The following is a 21,237-nucleotide window of genomic DNA, read 5'->3' on the forward strand; positions in this document are numbered from 1 at the left end:
CTAATTCTTTACCATTCCTTTCACTAAGGAGCTGCGCAGGCTGGGAACCAGGGCAGTGCCAATTTCAACTGATGCATCACCACTACCATCAATGTTTTCATGCAAACCCCTGGTTTCAGGGAGTCAGAACTTTCAAGAGAAGCAGACTGACAAATTGAAAGTAAATCCAATGGGCCACTGCTCCTGAGAGAGCCATGAGCGTAATGCTGCTACAAACAAATGCAGTGGTAATGAGATTTTGGGCAAAGTATCTAAATGGACGAAACTTACAAGATATGATAGAAAAACAAAAGAGCATTAAGATTATTTCACTAACATGCTGATTTTATTGTCAAAGATTTTTCTAAAGCTTAAACTCAGTAGAGAAAGAAGCTAGAAGGTACCATTTTTCTTGGCATTCTGGTTTCAGAACATGCTGGGGAACTGAATGCAGATCAATGATTCGGGACTTCTTTATATAACTAAAGCAAGCACCACCAGAACAATCTTATCAATATAAAATAAAATAATATGAACATATTTGTAAATTGTACTGAGTATGATTTTTAATAACTGATGTTTACAAGTAAGAAAGCTAATCATCAAATGATAGTTTATTAACCACACTGACCTGAATGTAAATTTAATAAAACATTGAAGATTAGATTGAATTGTCTTAAAGGAAAATTTTCTGTCCTGGCTCATTGACAAAATGATGCTGATACATCTATCTAGGCCTAAGGTTTAGCATACATTTGGATTCCCATTAACTGAAGACTGAGAGCTGTGGGTGTATTCTGTCACTCTTGAAATAGAAAAACAACCATACATGATATTTCTGATCTCATTTCCATGAATGATTTACATCAATGCAATAACATTCATGTAAAACAAATTTTCAGATTAGCTTGTAGATTTCATTGGGACAATCTGAATTTCAGCACAGTTGTTCCTGAGGAAATGCTTCATTTTATTCCAGTTTCCATTTCTATTACACACTTGTGAAACACTGGGTCATGGGAAAAATTCCACTTCTTTCCCTAAAAAAAGTTTAATTTGTTAAGAACGAAGCTGCATTTTACAGAGCCTATAAAAGTAAATTAAGTTTATGACAGTCATATGCTTTATTAATGCTGCAATAAAAAAAAATCTTTCATTATTTCATTTTAAAAACTGAAAACATTTATTTTAAATATATAGTGACATAATATATGGTCACTCATCTTCAATTTGCTCCATTAGGCAGACAGTATCATGTGCTAGTAGCTTGCAAATTGTTAGAAATAAAGACTAAAAATACAAGTCAAACTTAATGCTTGGTTTTCACATAGACGTAAATTAGGTGTAACTGTAATGAAATTAATGGATTTAAAACACAGAAAACTATCAAATTCAGGCCCTGAGTCCTTAATAGCCCTTACTAGTTTTTCATTTGTCAACTGTTCTACCTAACATATTAGAGAACAGCAAGGAGGTATGACATTGTTTCAGAAATACAGCAAAACTTTAAACTTGGGTAGCTTGATTCTTTTACTAATGACCCTTTTTAATAACAATTCATCTTTTCCCTGAAGCACACGTGGAAGCTCAAGAAAGTAAGGTTCTGCATTAATCTACAAACAGCTACAAGATCCACAAACAACTTTGCAAATACATCTATAGTCTCTGAAAAGAGATGTTAAAGCATCTTCATAAAACTGAGCACCTAGGAAGACATTTTGTTCTACTCAAGGTCAAGAAATATGGCAGAGAAGGGGAAAATCAAGGAGTGGCTTGCTCAGCTTTTCTCCATCATGTCCCCAGGACAGTTGTGTCCAAGCCATTTGTCTCCATTATGCAGGAAGGACAAAAAGCTGCAAGTGTTGCTTCAGAAGGAATCCAAACACACCCCATGTACTTGTCTCACCCACACAGAAAGTTGATTGGGCACCAAAATCATCCATCACTACTTTGTTCCAGTAAAAGATTATTTTAGATTATTTTTAAAAGGAAAAAATCTTTAGTATTACCTAATAGCAAACTGCTACTTCAGGACACAAGTCTATCTAATTGTTTTAAATTATTCCAAATAAAATTGAAGCCTAAGCGGGCCACACTTCTGTGTATTGATCATAGTAAAGCAGAAATCATACTGGAGAAACTGAAGTGCACAACTTCTCAATCTGAATGGCTACTGGACACCATTGCATCTGTCAGGGTAATGCTGATGCTGTCTGACTACTACAGATTGAGGTCCAGAATTATATACTTTCTGAGTGACAATAAAGCAATGAAAAATTCTGATAGCTTATATACAGGAAAAAAACTAGTATCTTTGATGATCAATAGAAGAAAGACAACCACTGACTTTCTATTCTTCAGAGAAAATGAGAGAATGCAAAGGGAAGTTGCAAGTTAATTCAGAAGATTACATCACCACATTTTAGCTCTGTAATCTCAAATGCTAATCCTACCTATCTAGTCATATCATATTCTTCATCATCTCCTCTAAATTTTCCCTGTTTTTTAGACTCTGCCTGTTAAGATGAAAGGAGTAGGAATTAAAAAGAATGAGAAATAAATGGAAAAGAAAGGTAATAATGTAACACCAGCAGTGGGTAGACTCATCATCTGTATAGGTCAAAGGAGTCAGTATTGAATGTGGAGAATTATTATTATCTTGAATTAAGTAAGATATTAAGATTTAAAAATGATCAGAATATAGGTGGAAGCCTTTGCTTCCATTACATATAAACATTTTAAATGGAACAATAATTAGATTATCAGTGAATATGTCACTGAAACTAAGAAAACAACAATGCTCAATACTGTCCCAGATATCTATCAAAGATAGAAGAAATGGTGCTACCAAGTCTTTTTGCCAACCTGTCTTTTTGCCAGTACAATAAAAGATTGTGTCTTTCACTACAATGCCTTTCTTATCTTCCTAGGCTAAAATTATAACAAAACACTTACTTTTAAAACAAAAAAAATAATTTTAAAGGCAAGGCAACGTAGTGAGAGGACATATATTATCCTGAGGAAAATAGTTATATATCCAAGGATGGCAGTGTATGCTTCATCATTGATTTAAATGGGACTAAATTCAAGAGTGTATTCTATTTTGCATAGTCCCTAAAGGTTAATTGAAGCATAGCATTAAATTTTTTTCTTGTTTGGTGCACTCTTTCATTTTCTTATTTTAGAAATTATAATAAAACTAAAACTGGTAGCTTTAAAAATCTGTGCCAAATAAAAAGTGGGATTTTCTGGGGTTATTATAGATAATTTAAATGCTCCACTAAAATTCCGCGATAGCAGTGTGACAAGCTGGCACGCTAAAGCAACTCAATGAAAAAGCTGTGACCCATCACAGTTTTAGAGGAGACTTAAACATAAGAAATAAACTGCTCTTCCTGAGTCTTCTACTCAACTTTTTGCCCCAGAGCCAAGCAGGAGAGCCAAAACCAATGCTGAGTCAATTGTTGATGTAGACTGCATGCACCTGCAGCAGTACAGTGCATACAGCAGTGCTGCATATCTCAGGGATGAGAAATACAGCTCTAACTGGTTTAAAAGAAAACTGCTTTTGTTAACATTTTCTTCAAAATTCAAAATTTTTCCTGAGAACTGAGTAATTCTTTAAAGCATAATCCTTCACACCCCAATCCCGCCACAAAAAGAAAAGTTTTTTTGTTGTTGTTTTTAAATTCCTTGTACAGACCTTCTCTGTCCCCCCTCTGTCTTCATCTCACAGACTTCTGCTATGCTATCACAGCACTCAGGCTCAGAGAAAATATCTCACTCCTTTTTGAAAAATACTTATGTGCCTGGTTGGAAACAGAAACCTAAAGTTGATTTTTCACTTCTTAGCCTGGAGTATCACAGGAGTGTATTACAGCACAGGGAGCATACTGTTCCACGCTTGGAACACTGTTTATAAGAAGGAGCAGCTCTAGGTTATGCACATCACCACTGCAAAGCAAAGAATAAGAGGAATGCATAGTAATGTCATGGCTTGCAACTAAGTGGTATTGCAACACCTTTGTTCACTTTCTGCTAATGGGTCCTTTCTGCTAACGCTTAATTGGGTCCTTCTGTACCACCAGCATCTCTCTGATGTCAGATGATGTTCCTGTGTTGTTTGTCAAGAAACAGATGCTCACTGATCTTTTCTCAAAAGAATACGGTTTCTCAATACATCTGAGAATCACAGAATCACAGAATGCTCAGAGTTGGAAAGCACCTTTAAAAGTTGTCTAGCCCAACTCGCCTGCGATGAACAGGGACATCAGCAGTTACATCAGGTTGTTCAGAGCCTGGTCCAACCTGGCCTTGAAAGTCTCCAAGGACAAGATATCCACCACATCTCTGTGCAACCTATTCCAGTGCCTCACCAGAACAGGTTGCCCAGAGATGTGGATGCTCCATCTTCCCAGAGAGATACAGTCAAAAGACATGATCTGAGAGATTTTAGTCTGCACATGCTTCAGGTATGTATATATGCTAGCAAAAACCAACCAACCAACCAAATAAAAAACAATACAAAAGAGGCTTAAGTTTAGAAAACAAAACCAGTATTCAGGTAAAAAAAATGTCTGGGAAAAAGGCTGCAGTAGCAACATGCGGATTACATTGAATTTGAAACTGGAATGTTTTTAAATGATGTCTATGGAGAAGATAAGAAGTGGTTTTGAAGATTTTGTGGTAAAATAATGTAAAATATTTAAATATATCAGATACAACTTTGGGAGATTATAGTGCACGTTTCATGAAGTTTACTGTAGGGATTTTTCTGTGGGAAATGCTTGATTGAGTCAATCAAAATATGGAATAACTATTACATATTTTATAATTTCTGTACATGACAGTCAGGATTACATTCTGGTAGGTCATTTGATTCTCCGCAGGTGGCTCTGTTGGTTTCTGGAATAGTATACTGTGAATTACATGTTACACAAATGAAAGGCAGTTATAATTCTGGATAACATTGTATTTGATTCTACAAACATCTTTAGGCCTAATGCAAAGATTCCTTTGAATCATTTATCCAGCTAAGTGTCTGTGGTCCCAAACTCCTAATTTAAAAATGTTGATAAATGAAGTATCTCTTTAGCTAATAAATGAAGTATCTCTTTAGTTATCCTTTGTCAGCAACATTCATTTTAATGGAAAGTGAGTTTACAGGGTTACATGATTGAACTACTGAGCCAAGTCAGTGTTGGCAAATGATGGGCTAAATTATTGATGTTACACACTAATGAATTCTGATGAGAAATAAAATACAGACATTACATTTCAAGTGGTTCATAATTATTTTTGTACTTTAAAAGCAATTTTATTCTTTTTCCAAATCATACTGTTTCTGTAAAACAAAAACATAGTTAGTGATTATAACTAAAATTATTGAGTTTGAGGCAAAAAATGCTCCTGTAAGTTTTCTTATACAAGTATAGTGCTATTCACACTAGGACTCCGATTTCTTGTTATACTTCTGGGAGAGGATAATTAAATTAAATGTCTAAATTTTTAAACCGCTGTCTTTAAATAAAATAATCTACTTTGCAACGATGGTTAAGAGTTCAGCAGACGAGTTTATAATCTATGATATATCAGCATGTTTACTAGAGATGTTCTGACCTACCATAATTAATTCAGGTAACGACAAAAACAGAGGAGCTGCCAAAAAGGAGCTTTCAACATGTAAACAGTTCATCATTAAACCTGTGTTTTGATATATGTTTAAAATGAGTAGAAGGAGGTTACTCAACATCAGATAGCCCAAAGTGATGTTGCAAGGTTGAATCATTAATTTAAAATGTCATTTCTCTGTCATTTCTTTACTCACTGTACTGGATAAAGAAATTTATTTCTTGGGTATTACTTATAAAACCAGAGCTAAGCATTTGCTCATTTGGCAACATTACAACTTCATAAATTCTATCCTTAATCTTGTCTTCCTGAAAATAGACTTTATTTGACTTTTCTTAATTATACACTGAAGGCTTCTGTCAATTGCTGGAAAAGAAAATCTACAAAGTCTCACTTCCTATTCTCTTTGACACATAATAATTGAATAATCATCTCACTTGTTGGCTCATCGCTGCATTCTCCTGTTGTTCAAAATTACCATTGCTTTTCAATTGATAAGTACATAGAGAGCCTTGATGGTTTTGCGTACAAAAAGAATCTTGTGATCCAAATTACCCTTGAGAGGTTTGTCCGTTTGGACCAAAATCTCAAGAGAGGATTATGCACTACAGAGTCATCATAATACTCCTCAATATTAATTATAATTTGCATTAAACTTGAATCCAGCATCCAAATATGCATGGTTATACTAGTAAAAGTGCCTCAGAAACACAGCATTTTGTTTAAATAGTACAGTTTGAATACCTCTTTCCTCCTTTCTTCCTATATATATATCTATCAGTTGAGCTGGTGGAAACATATACTACATTAACAGAGTCACAGAATCATTAAAGTTGGAAAAGACCACCAAGATTATCTAGTCCAACCGTCAACCTATCCCCATCATGCTCACTAACCCATGTACCTGATAGCACATCTCCACATTTCTTGAACACCTCCAGTGACGATGACTCCACCAACCTCACTGGGCAGCCTGTTCCAATGTCTCACCACCCCATCTGAGAATAAATTTTTTCCAGTATTCAACCTAAACATCCCCTGGCAGGGGCACAACATCAAGCCATTCCCTCTCATCCTATTGCTGTTACCTGGGAGAATAGACTGACCCCCACCCGGTACAAACTCCTTTTATGAAGTTGTAGAGAGCAATAAGGTCTTCCCTGAGCCTCCTCTTCTCCACACTGCACAATCCTAGCTCCCTCAGCTGCTCCCCATCGGATTTGTGCTCCAGATCCTTCACAGCTTCGTTGCCCTTCTCTGGACACACTCCAGGGCCTCACTGTCTTATTTATAGTGAGGGGCCAAAAACTGAATACAATTAGGTGTAGCCTCACCAGACCTGAGTACAGGGGAATGATTGCCCTCTCCTCTTCTTCTGCCCCCCTCCCAGTCCTGGTAACTAGCTGCATTATTTCTGATAAAAGTCAGGATGCCTTTGAACTTGACCACCTGGGCACACTACTGACTCATATTCAGCTGGCTTTTGACTAATACCCCAAGATCCTCTTGCTCTGTACAGCATCTCAACCATTCTACCCCAAGCCTGTAGTGATGCATGGGGTTGTTGTGACTGAAATGCAGGATCCGGCACTTGGTCTCTTTAATGCTCATACAATTGGCCTCAGCCCATTGATCCAATCTACACACAAACAATGTTTTCTCTTATTAAGGCAGTGCTGCACAAGAAAACCATGCCTTTCCTGCTGTTCAGCGCTATTGCTCCAAATCAAGAATTAGGGGGAAAAAAAGAGAGAAAAAAAGACATTATTGATGAGAAATGGTTAGCCTCTGAAAACAACAACAACAACAACAAAACAAACAACCCACAAACAACTTTCTACAAAACTATAATAAAATGCTTCAAGGAGATTTTGGTTATGTATTATGTGCTTCTCCATATTCTCTCAGATACTAATAGCACATCTACTCAAACCAAGACAGCATAGCTCAGCAAAAAGAATCAAAGATTCCTGTATAATTTACTAGGAAGGAAGAAAAAACTTAATTATTGCTGTATTTTCAGTTATTGCTGCTTGAACAACATCAACTATCTTTGTGTAATAAGAAAGACTCCCCTGAACTGTAGGAGCATTTCATACTATGAAAGTTGCAGAGAACCTTTTTTATAGGATCCATTTAACTTTTTTATATAGGATCAATTAAAATGCATTTATTTATAAATGTAAATATTTTGAATGAGTAAATATTGTAATTTGTTTATGCCGGAATAGGACTCAGTAATTCTTTTGAGTCTCTTCCAATTCAGGAATTCTGATTCCTTTTATTTATTTAGTACAGCTTAGCCAAAATACTAGATGTTAAGATGTTAAGAGAAAATTAAGTGCAAAACCAAGATGCTCCATTTAGAAATGCTAGAGTAACTATTATCTCTTTAAACTTAATCCAGCATATTTTGTTTCAGCAATTCAATACAAATTTTAGTTATTTAATTCAGTATGTAAAATTTATGTTACTTCAAGAATAAGAAACCTAGTACTCTTCAGATTCTGGGAAAGACATCAAGCCTGTCAACTTCAATCCTATTTGAAAAATTCACAATACATGATCCAGTGTTTTTATTCTGTCAAGTTTTAAACTAATTTTTTTAATACCTCTGCCAAGAGATACAGAGAAAAATCTGAGATTTAAAGATTGCTGTAGCAGCAACATGACTCAGTGGACCAATTTTTAAGAAGCTGGAAGTCACACAGCTTCTGCCTTCTTGCAGTTTGAGTTGCCCTGCTGATAATAAAAGCAGTAGAGAAATTAGATTTGCCTGTTCCTCAGATGTGACTGGAATTTTGTGTCCTTGGCCCACAAATGTAACTTATCAGCGTTGCAAGTGAAATGAATATGAATTCATAGACTACACTTCTGGATTCTATTTTTTAAAATGGAAGAATGATTTTTCTCAATGAGAAATTGTACAGTCATCTCACCAGCAGTAAAAAGTTAGATATTAAAAGTTAGTTACCTGAAGAACACTTTTAATCCTGTAACCATGTGTTTCAATAGTAAATATATATATATACATTTGTCAGCATGTTTTAAATTATTATGGCATTTCAGTGTTTGGAAGTTAGAAATTATAAGAATATGGACAATTATTATCTGGTAATATATGAAGATAGATTTCAGAAAGTGGTGGTGAACACTGAAGAAATATAATGCAATTCAATAAAATTAATTTTAAAAATAAATCTAGATTAGATGTCATCATTGTTTCATTTTCTGTTAGATCACTAATTTTAATACTCAAAATACTGCAATGTATTTCTGCACAAAAATAAAAATGAAATTAAAAATTAAAAATGTACACCTGCAAGCAAACTCAACAATTCATTACCACAATAATTCTGAACTGTGCTCAGATTAACATTAAAAATATGAGACCAATTTTTTAGTTGGCAGAGATCACCTCCTAATCTCCATCACTAACGGGAAAGCAGCAGAACTATCCTCCAGATGATGATTTTGGTTTCATAAGCATAAATGTTCAGCTGGTCTTTTTCTTTCTGCTATAGACTACAGCTTTTTAGGTGCCAGTCACATCTATAAGTGATTTCTTACATATTCCATTTACTTCATTTACTAAAACTTTCAAGTGAAGCCATAGAAGAGGCGGCCAGTTGGGGCCTCCCTAGGCATGACTTGCATGCCAGGAAATGTTTGACGTTCTGACAGTCTTTAGGCACAATGCTTTGAAAAATAGAGAATTTATGTGGATCAAAAAAAGCCTGGTGCTCTAGTGTGCAAGAGGCACAAAAACCTAAATGTAACAATTGTGTGACAAATACATGCAGTTCAAAAGTGAAAAGGAAGTGATGCCAGAGTAAAGACATCAGAATTTGGCTATGTCACAAACAAAATTACAGACTGTAAAAATGACACAAGGAGATCAAACAGAGTCTAACTGTATCTTGGAACTGAGATTACTCTGAGATTACTTTTCACTGTAGAAGAGTCCCTCTCATCATCATACAACAACAGAATAGACGTTTATAAACACTTTTCTTCTGTCTGTTCCATGGCAATTTTTTTTGCCACTACATCTACACAATAAGTAAATTCAAAAAATTTGGTTGCTTCCAAAATCTGGTGAGAGTCATGAAATGAATCTACAAAAATCTACAGAAAAAATTACTTTAAAGATTGAAATAAAACTTGAGATCGTATTTTGAAGAATGTCAGGTGTTGTAATTCAAAATTCATTTGAGAGGACAGACATATATTTTTAGAAAATATTGGATGCTGATTTCTATGTTTATTGAGAAAACAATAAACAAATTTTTCCATTCAAAAATCAACTTCATAAGTAGAAGTGAAAATAGGTATCTTGCTGGTCTCAATTCTCCTTTAACTGTGCAAAAGAAATATTTTATAAATGAACAATAAAACAAGCACAACTTATCTTCAAAATTGTAAATATTTACTATGAGTAAGCGTGACTAAACAGAAAAGGTTAGAACTAATTAAAAGGTATGTAGCCATGTCCCTTAAGAAAAGTTATCTGTCATCTACCCCATATGTCTCCAAGATAAGGCAGAAACAGCAAGACTGCTAAAGTGAAATCAGCAGGCAAAAAAGATACAACTGAGCGTAATCAGTGTAAATGGTGATAACTCAACCAATAACAGAGAAAAATAAAAGAGAAGACATAGATTTTGAAGAGCATCAGCCCTGGGGGACACCATAACACACCTGTGTTAATAAGTTAGAGAACAAAATATGTACTTAAATTGACTACCATCTGACAGATAAGAAGCAAGTTAAGAATGATTGGTTTTCAGAAGAAAAAGGACAAACCCTGCTTGAAATACACAACGCTGTAGTTGGCCCTGACCCTAGTGGAACTGCACTGACTCTTTCCTGAAAGGATGTTGAACAGGGAGCCATGAAAACCACAGGAATTTTACTGATTTAGGGAAACATTTCCTCACGTAAAACATACTATCCACAGAGATGTACTTGGTAGATTCAGCAAAGTACCATAGCCTTAGAAAAAAAATGGTCCGTTCTATGGAAATCTCTGCAAAAAACTGTCCAAATAAAGGCAATCCCAAATGGACAAAAAATTATTTTTTACTGTAATCTAGTGTTGTTCAATAGAGTGGAACTATTACAAAAACAATAACAGCTTATAAGTTAGCCAAAACATTTTTAAATATTTCAGGTTAATCAAGGAACTTGAGTAAAACCACGGAAAACATTCAAATAATGAAAGTATTCTGGAATCAAAATGACAGTCTGTGGACTGACAATTTCTGCTGTGGATTATGTAGCAATTTCCACTTAACCAGAATGGATAAAACCACTTCCCTCAAAAAAAAAATTATACTTTGCCCTGGTATGAACGGCTGAGTAAGGTGTAGATCTACGAAAAATTAAACCAATAATCTTGTATTGGTTAAAAAGATACCTTTGTGGTGCCACCATCAGGAAAAAATATTTAAATGTTTTAAAGCAACAATCTTTTCTGTTAGCACTTTGGCCCCCCAAATAATTTTGACAGAAATATAGTCAAGATAAATCACCTAAAGGGATGAAGTAAATTGAAGACTGTCAGGATTAAAGTACAGTCACAATCCTAAATAAAGCTACATCTGCCACCATACATCATTTTTGCAATTAGATAGCTAATTGAACTTACTCAAGAGCCAAGTTATTGAGACTCCAAAATGTTATTGGGAAAATAAAGTCACTGACTGAATGAATACCGTGCCTGTACACCTCTGGAGAAAAGGTTTTATTTTTTAATTCTCAGTTTTATTAAACTAAATAAATTATTTTTATTATTTACTGCCTGATTAGGAATATATTTAGCAATTGCAGAAAGATTTTTGAAGACTGATGTTCTCCAGCAAACTATAGAATGTGCAAACCACTGACTGCAATGATGAATTTTTTCACACGTTGCTCTGTCACATTTCTTCAAACACCAACCACAAAAAATCTCCACACAGCTTTTATTTAAAGACAAACTGTCACTGCTTTCAGCAATAGTCTTTGCTCCTGTCATTTTATACATGTTGTCCTCCAGCTATTAACTCCTGCAATGGAGCTTATACAACTTTCTTTGATGGTCATGATAGAAACAAAGTCTCTTTTCAGAGCCATCAGGCATGTACATAAACGACCTAGAATGAAGCTGCAATCCAAGAGTAAAAAAGGAATTCTGAAATCTTGAAATGGGTTGGAAAAAGGTAGAGAATAAGATGAAATAGTCTTGTCTAAGAAATAGTCCTGCATTTTGTTCTACAAAAAATAAAACAGATGAAGAGCCAAAACTGAAAGTATAAATCATGCCAGCCATTGATCTCTGCTCTAGAAATTAAATTAATTGTCAAGTTATTTACTCCTTGCTATTTCTTTGGAATAATCTTTTATTACTTTTATAACAGCACAATTTAAATGCTAGGTTGTTGTTGTTGTTTTTTTACCAGAAATATATTCTCTAAGCATAAGGACACTAAGTAAATGGTTGACCATTCCTATATCCTAGGTAAATACTTGAAATGTTGAAAAAGAAAAATTGCCACAAGAATCATGTTAAAACCTGGGAATACACATTTATATAATTGAATGATTTAAATAAGAAAAGCTTATTAAAAATTTAAATAGCATTTTGTTTTAAAAAATAATCTATTAATGCCAGTATGTAGAATCTAAACTACAGACACTTAGGAAAAAAAAGTGCAGAAGCTAATTTTTACTAGAAATTGACTCCCCTAACTCTGCCATCATGGTGCACATTGTTGATGCTTTGGGCAGTAGGTCCTGTCTCCTGTTACACAATCATAGTGAAAGCTCAGTGAGCATATGCTCAGCTATGCTATTTTCTACTACATACTGAAGAATGTTCTCTGGTTTTCTTTCTTAGATCAGAGATCTGAAAGGAGATGCCTCCAGAATCTGGTCCATTCTGATTATGATTTCTGATCAAAGAAATGCTGCTGGTGGGCCAGGCAGACCAGGAACATGTGCAGCCCATGCTAAAGCTGGACAGAAAACCAAGCAGGTGAGGAGAGACTCTTCAACTCTTTTACTCTACATATAATAGCGGTAAAGCAGAAAACATGGCTCTAGGGGACGTGATGTTTGAATTGCTTGAAGTCAGTCTAGCACAGCTACTGAAATGAAGTTTCCTAAGCAGAACTCCTTTGTTGAAGTAGCCATCATGGTCTGTACTGAAACACTTATCCCTCCAAATTTCATGCGTGCTTCACTAACAGAGTCAATGACTAATGACTAGAGGCAAACCTCTTCTACTGATACATACAATCATGGAATGGCTTGGGTTGAAAGGGACCTCAAGGATCATGGAGCTCCAACCCCCCTGCCACATGCAGGGCCACCAACCTCCACACGTAATACTAGACCAGGCTGCCCAGGGCCCCATCCAATCTGACCTTGAACACCTCCAGGGATGGGGCATCCACAACCTCTCTGGGCAGCTTGTTCCAGCACTTCACCACTCTCTCTGTAAAGAACTTCCTCCTGACATCCAACCTAAACCTTCCCTTAACTTAAAACCATTTCCACCTGTCCTGCTATTACCTACCCTTGTAAAGAGTTGACTCCCCTCAGTTCGTTGCTGATAATAATTAGGACTGGTACTATACCTAACACTTTCCGAAGTAAATTTGAGACACCAGACTTAAAAGGAGCTGGTTATTGTTCTACTCTTAATGGAAAAATTTTAGAGAGATTTAATTGCAAGCATCTGCACTGTTCAAGTTAACACTAACTAAAGCACTTTGTGATTAAATGGGATTCCTCCTCAGGTTTTGCTTTGTTTGTTTGCTTTGTTAAGACTGATGACTAACTCCAACCAACACCTGTTACTAAAAAGATCCTCCTCACTAACAGGCACTGTCACTGTCTCATCCAGGCCTTGGTGCTTCCCTCTGGAGCACAAAGTCTTACAGATACTCTGGAAAAGGAAATGATGGGAAGGCAGGCCTAGACTTTTAAAAGTAGGCTTAGAAGTGTAAAATAGTAATGACGAAAAATTGGTGCCTTCCAGTCTGAGGCCAGTCTTGACTTTCAAATTACAATTTTCCCAGAACTCTGCTGCTCCACGTAACTGTGGAGTGCTGCTAGTTAAAAAGTACCTGCTGGAAAGGAAAAAAAAAAACACCTACATTATCTACTTTTAAGTCTCTCTTTGGATCTCACCCCGATCATGGCTTCTGTTAAATATCAGAAAACACTTAGGCAGCCAATGTACTGTATCTACTGCCTCTTCTAATTCACTCTTCCTTTGTGATTCACCTTCTCCTGTTTGCTCTAGTCAATGCAGTTGCTGTAACACAAGCACCATGAGCTGAAATCACCTGCGTGCCACATGCTGCTCAGCACAGCAGGTCCTCAGCCTCACGCTAACGTGAGACGGACATAAGAAACAGCAGCAAGCAAAGTGCATGTCTTGCTGAGAGGAAGGGGAGAGGAATGGCTGTCACACTTCTGGAAGTGCCTGCTACTGTGCCAAGTGTCATCAGGGTAAGAACTTAATTAGCAGAGGGTAGATTGATCCGAGATTAACACAAATACAACAAAGACACTGGTCCACATGTAAATAAATACAGTAAAATATAAAAATGTTATGCTGCTGAGGGAAAATACACTTCTATATACATTAGTAATTGCTCATAGTTGAACTAGTTTCCATTTTAATTTTGTATCTTTTCCTTGTTCATTATTCTAATAGTAAGTTATTTTCAAGCAAACTGCATGAAAACATAACATGAATATTAGAATAGCATAACTCTTGTCAGAGAAGGAAGCCACGGATAATGAAAATGGGCAGAGAGCAGAATGCTTTCTAGGTTCTCAGCAAAAGGTTGTCTCTGGTAATGCTGAGCTATTCACCTCTGAACACCCCCAAACATTGCAGGGGTTCACATCTAAAAGCTTACCAGAGGCCCACCTGTCGTTGGTTGGGTTATTCAGGAAGAGAAGATTAACAGACATGGATTCCCAGCATCAATGACATACATGGAAAAAATTATTGCCAAGGTGAAGGATTTCTGCAAAACTAATTAATTAAAATATATAGTAGTTATTGACATAATGTTCAATGACATGTGAGGTTCATAGTACACATATTAAAATACTGTGTAACAGTAGACTAATGCAAAGATTCATGTGTGAGGACACCAGCTGCCACCTGTGGGTTCCACGTCTTTGTTATTGTTATTCATGAGCTATAGCCTGCACATCGATCACACTTTTTCTTCACTCACTACTGGAGTAGCTGAACACAGGAGAGAACAGAATTTATCACACAGCAAACATCAAAAAGAAGCTTTTCCAGTATTTCAAATTCTAAATGAGAAATCTGAATGAAGAAGATGTAATTTTCCACTTACCTCTCATCACTGGCCTGCAAATGCAAATGCATACAATTATGAGAATATTACAAGTATAAAATGTGATTGTATTTTTATTGTAATTTTTTAAAATTGAATTTCTGATTTTAACATGACTGTGATTTTTGACATCAGTACCACATGTATCTCAATTTGGAATTTTATAATAAAATCCTCTCTATCCCTTAGTGAGATTCTGGAAATTGTCAGTGATGCTGGTGCAGTTTATTGGAGTTCTACAACTTATTCAAGTTTGGTTTACTTTAGTGCATCAGATATTAACAGGGAAATGCAATTATATATTATTCAAATGTAATGATACTGTTTGCACATCATAGAGCAAAGCCTGTAAAAATGGCAAAGCGAGGTTTACAAGAACATGGCACACTAAAGCTGCATCAGCAACACAACTTCTTTTGTGAGAAATAAGTCTAAAAAAATTTTTCAGTTTAGTCTTTTTAAAACCTTTCAGAAACGCCATCTGGTTATGGCCATTAACTATGGGAAGAGATTGAAAGGAGTGGCTTTACAGAATTGTGAGTAAGATACCATTGCACAAGACAAAAAGAACATTCAAACCACATCTTACAGAGTAGTCTTTTTCCTTAGTAAATACATATACAGGGGGAACAAGTCATAAAATGAAAAATAGTACAGGGCTGGAAACCATTTTTAAATCTTATAACCCCCACAACGTTATCATTTTTTATTTTATTTTTAATATATAAGGGAAGGTATAGTACTTCTGAAAAACAGTCCCATGCTAAAGAAATTAAATATGAATACAGTGAAAATGACAGTATTGTTTACCATGAGAATATTATTTGCAGACAACAGGAAGGAATAGCATTTCTAAAACAACTGAGAAGCAATTCTGATGCTGCTCTGTGTTTCAAATGTTTATATCCAATGTATTTATAATAATCTTCTCTAAGGTTGGTGAGAAATAAATCTCATCTTCCCTTTTTTTTTTTTTCTTCCCCAAACTATGCATGGTATATGTGCTAACTTACTGAATTCATCCTTCATGCAATTCCAGTTTATTAAAGAGGTTAAAAATTTATAAAACTCTGATGGGATATGGTTTTAATGCTTCATCACACTACCCATCATTTGCTTTTCAATCTAGATCAGAATGATCTTTCCTACTTCCCTGCAATCACCTACCTGCACAGCTAATATTTTCTGAGCGTTCTCCTGAGAGGCCGCCTGGATCCTCGCCAGCCCAGCCTGGCCATGGAGCCCGCGCAGCCTCAGGTACGCCGCCAGCGCCCGGCGCATCCTGCTCTGCAGCACCCACAGCTGGAACCGGGCGGCGGGGGCGGAGGGGGGGAGAGAGAAAAGGGAAAAAAAAAAAAAAAAAAAGCCCAAGTCAGAGTAGGAGAGGAAATTAATGGCGGTGTTCAAGAAGAATGATGGAGGGAAATATAGAAAGCAGTCAATAGCCCATTCTGCACTGTACGGACCTGACAGGAATTTCACAGTCTCTTGACTTTTCAGCCCACTCATGTGCATTCATCAGAAACCAGTCACATCTGGCTGCCAGGATGGGGGGTTAATTTTCTCTAAATGCCTCAGCAGTTTTGTTCTAGCTGAAGCAAACTCTGTGACTGCAAAGCTGATGAGTAAAATATTTCTACTTCACCCAGTTTAACTCAAAACCGATAGCCTCGGGACATATTGAACCTTTCTTTAAAAAAAAATAATCTTTTGAAGCTTTCTGAATGGCACATCAGGTCAGGCCAAAGTTTAAAATGCACGTTTAAGACTTTGATGGACACAAGGGCTTTTTTTTTTTTTTCCTTCACTGTGTAAAGCTTATCACAGCTTGGCAATGTGTGCTTTAGTGCATGACAAAACTAAAGAGAATTAACTTAGCCATCAACTACTCAGGGAGAACAATAACAGGAAAGAAATTTCCAGATAGAACTTCCTATTAATCTACCTAGCTATAACCATGTGACATGAAAGCATCTAACAGCACTAAATTACACCGAGTGCCGCAGCTGAGAGTGACGCTACTTAAAAAAAAGCATTTTCTAAAGATTCATAACAAAGATAACACCTATGGTAGGAATTGTAATCAGTGCAAAGAATTCTTGTTGGTAATATTCAGAGTAGTAATGCCTACCTGATAGGTTATTGCTTTTTGTTAACATTAATTATTGTTACAATGTGCAGCTCAGATTTGTATGAGCTTTTCCTTAATCTGCAACTCATAAACACAGCATCGCAGGTCTCAGGCCAGAAGAAAAATATCTTAATACAATCTGAAAATCTACCATCACCAAATGTTTTTGAAAGACCATGTATTTTGGTAAATTTGGCAAAAAATTTGCTCCATACTCAGATCATCTGGAATTTAGAAAAACAGAAGATTAAACTACCTAGCTTACTGCTTAGTGGAAATACATGGTTTTGTGTTTCATCAAGTCAATTATATCAATAAATGGCGTAGCTATTGTTAGCTTGAGGCTTTCGAGCTGGATTAACACAATGAATTGTACTATTCCTTCAGAAATATTCCACTTCATTAAGGTCAATGCCAGAGGTCAATAATCGGATCAGTTATAAAGAAGCTTTTACATGATAAGATATGACTAGTCTTTAGGATCAAGCGCACTGTACTAGGTGAAAAATACACTTTTTCAAAAGAACCTAGATTATAGTAATATCAAGTGAGCTATTACAGCCTAGAGAGTAATTAGCTCACATTTTCAAAATTAATGGCCTGATTTTCAGAGATACTGAGTTACCACAAGTCCTGTTAGATTCTATGGAAGTAGTGAGTACTCTGCGTCTTTGTAAATGAGGCTGTAAAATATTTAAACAGGTCTTTGTATGTAGGTTGTTTTTTTGGGTTGTTTTTGTTTTTTTTGAGTGATGCCAGTCTATATTAGAAATAGCATGATGGAATGTAGATGAACTCAATAAAAAAAAAATCAAATATCGATCTGAATCACAGCCAAAGCTTGAAATGAAATAAGAATGTTTTTCAGTTTGAAGAAGATTTTCAAAGAGCTACTGCTCATTTCCTTCTATATTAAGAAATATTTTATTTCCAGAAATAAATCTCCAGCTGTCTTTGGCTCTGTTGTTAATTCAGCTATTTTCAGTTCTCATGTTGTTTGATAAGATGCTGGAGTCAGAAAAAAAAAGTGGATGGCAAAGGAGCAAAACAACCTGTGACATTTTAATACTACAATCTGCTTCAGTCCAATAGAAAAACTGCTTAAGTAGAAGACTATCTTTGGATTATCAAATTTCCAATTTTTTTGTAAAAATGTGAAATAGTTACCAGATACATTGTCATTATGAGGAAAACAGATATTGGGGGAGCATGTCAAGAGATCTGTCACTGAAAGGTGAAAAGGATCAGTGGCTATGCAGTTCAATTTCTCTCCAGAGTTTTGTCTTGAGAGAATAAAAATGTGTTTCATAGTTTTGAGGTTTGATTATTTGAAAATTGCTATCATAATTACTGAGAAACTGGCAGTTTATAATGGCTAGTGTTCAATAAGACCTTCACTAATGTTTCTCATTTCAAAGAACCAACTAACTCCTTGCAAATTACAAGCCTGATAGCTGTTGTTACTATTTTAAATGTCTTGCACCTAATGTATTTCTTATTTTGAATACATTTTACTGTGCCTAGTATAGTGGAGACTAAACTCAATATTTATCAATTTTACAATATTAATTGCAACATAAATAACATTACGGTACACGATCAGAAGTATGTGCCTATTTTGGAAAGTAACAGCTTGATCAAATAATGTTATGTGGAAGCTTCATATAAACTGGTAGACTCACTAACCTAGGAGGGGCAACATAAGTTTCTAAGCCAACTTCAGAACCATAGCTATTGGAACAATCTAAACCAGAGAATTCTGAGTGGCCCAGCTGAAGAGCACTTCTACGCCAAAATCAGCCTGTAAGTTTCCTAGGTTTTCCCTTCAATCCTCTTTTTGGTCATATAATACAGTTGTTAGCTTTTCCTTATGTTTTAAATTGTTATCATATGTAGAGACAAAGTCATGGCATGCATGAGTTGCATATATGGCATTACTGCTAATTCTTCATTTTTAATTGCTTTGTTTCAGTATTTTAATTATTCATAAGACATATGTGACATTTAGAATAAACACTAATAAGGTGTCTGATCTAGTAAAATAGCAAGGTTCTGAATTACATAAAATATAGTAGATACTAGAGTAGATATAATTTATGAGATATTATAGGCAAGACAGGGTTGCTACCTTTCTCATAGGATTCTCTTTTAATTCTATCAAACATTTAACATTTGATCAAAAACATACACTTATTTTAAAAAATTGTACTGATGTTACCTTTATTAGACATAATGAGCAAAAGGGACTGCAATCTCAAAGTGGGTGATATTTTTGTATATGACAAATATATAAATATGACAAAATTCATAAGAATCACCTGAAATAATTATAGGTCTATGGAAAACTAATGACTGCAAACAGTCACAAGCAGATTTTTCCATTTTTGTCAGCTAAAATTTTTAAAGGCATTGTTCCTTGTAAGCACTTGTGAGCCTCTTACTGTTCAGTCTTGATCAGACTGTGTATGAATCTTGCCAAGCAAGTGAGAATGCTTACCACTAAATAACTCCACTATGTACATAAACCAATTCCAGAAAGCAATTTCTTATACATCAGATCAAGAATACAGCAACGAAACTTATTTTCTTCATAATGGCTGTTATTAAGACATTTAAAGATTTAGCAGAAGATGAAGTTGCAGCCACAAGTAGGCAGCTAGATCTACTTAACAAGGGACTGAAAAAAATTGTGGACTCTAAAATGAAGAAGAAATGTACTAAGCAGCAGCAAAAATGGAAAAATACACATAACTGAAGCAGATGAGAGAAACAGATGGGCAGAGGAGTCTCACTAGACTCAGCCCACCATCAATACCATATTTTGATGAAATATTATGAACCTAGACCATTTAACATTTATAATAAACAATTGAGATACCAGCCATACATACAGCAATCCAGAAGCTAAAAAACATCAAGGCAAACAACAATGATCACATCACCAAGAAATGGAGCACTATTCCACCATTTAAATTAACACCATTCAGAGAAAAAAGATCCCTCCCCTCCTTCCTGCAAGAGAAATGTTTTGCAGTGCAATACTCCACAGGAGATAAGATGAGGCTGGACACAGATCTCAGTCTGGATTAAGCTGATGTGAACATGAATGAACTAGAGATATACACACTAAGAGCCATCATAAAATAATACACTAAATGCAGTACATCACCAATTTTCAAAAACTCTTGGAAGCTTATATACACCTGCAGTCACATACTGGGCATGAATCAGGTTGATGCTGCAAAAGCAGGGAACAATGAAAGATAAGTGTACTGTGATGAACAAGGATCTTGATTGTAACTGCAGAAATGTCTCATATTTTTATGGCTGCCACACTGAACTCTTGGCATGTTAACCAAATCATTTAACTCTAGTTTTTTGAGATGATAACTGGAAGGGGTAAGGGTTGCATCCAATTTAAGTCTTACTTTCCACAGCTGATTAGCAATGCCATATTCACCTAAAGACAGTGGGAAGACCTGAAATCATAAGTAGAATTCTATTAAAACACAACTCTGGTTTAAAAGCAGAGAATATAATTCTTTTGACACTACTCTTGACTGACATTGGTGCTACAGAAACCTGCCTTCTGAGTGTAATATTATTTCATAATTCTGCAGTAATCCCTCTTAACATAAGACATTCATTTATTACAAAATGTAATAAACCAAGATGTAACTAACAGAAATATTAACTACCAGTCATTGCTATCACCTAGTATGATTTTCAGATCTAAGTAAGATACCACTACATTTCAAACAGAGAATAATGTCACTCTGAAATGTACACTTCCTCTATTTTAAAATGATGCTAATCTTAGATCAGAGGACCCAATATGTGTATGTCATATTAATTCAATAGTGCACTGTGAATGCTGAATTCTATGTAAATGACATAAGCCTTATCAGTTCCATTCATTGTTACAACTCAAACAACAGCAATTACAACAACTCTACAGATTTTGGCACTGGAAGAATGGCAGATTTATTAGCAAAATCCAGTTAATATTTATCTTTTTATACTGTTCAACTACCAAGATACACCTGTACAATATACAAAGCTTCTAGGTAATGAGATATTTCTTTATTGTCAAATCTGCTACACAGACTGCTGGTAAAGATTACA

General features: G+C 35.5%; 1 protein-coding gene across 1 annotated transcript in view; it reads right to left on the reverse strand.

Annotated features, from left to right (window-relative positions):
- Positions 1–21,237, reverse strand: part of CCDC178 (coiled-coil domain containing 178) — a 183,717-nt gene that overhangs the window by 2,932 nt on the left and 159,548 nt on the right. The window contains exon 20 of the mRNA XM_085221020.1: positions 16,149–16,283. Within this exon, the coding sequence (XP_085077146.1) occupies positions 16,149–16,283 (135 nt within the window). The remainder of the gene's footprint in view (positions 1–16,148; positions 16,284–21,237) is intronic.

The sequence above is a fragment of the Meleagris gallopavo genome, chromosome 3 (genome assembly GCF_905368555.1).
Source record: "Meleagris gallopavo chromosome 3, MGAL_WU_HG_1.1, whole genome shotgun sequence".
Classification (NCBI taxonomy): Eukaryota; Metazoa; Chordata; class Aves; order Galliformes; family Phasianidae; genus Meleagris; species Meleagris gallopavo.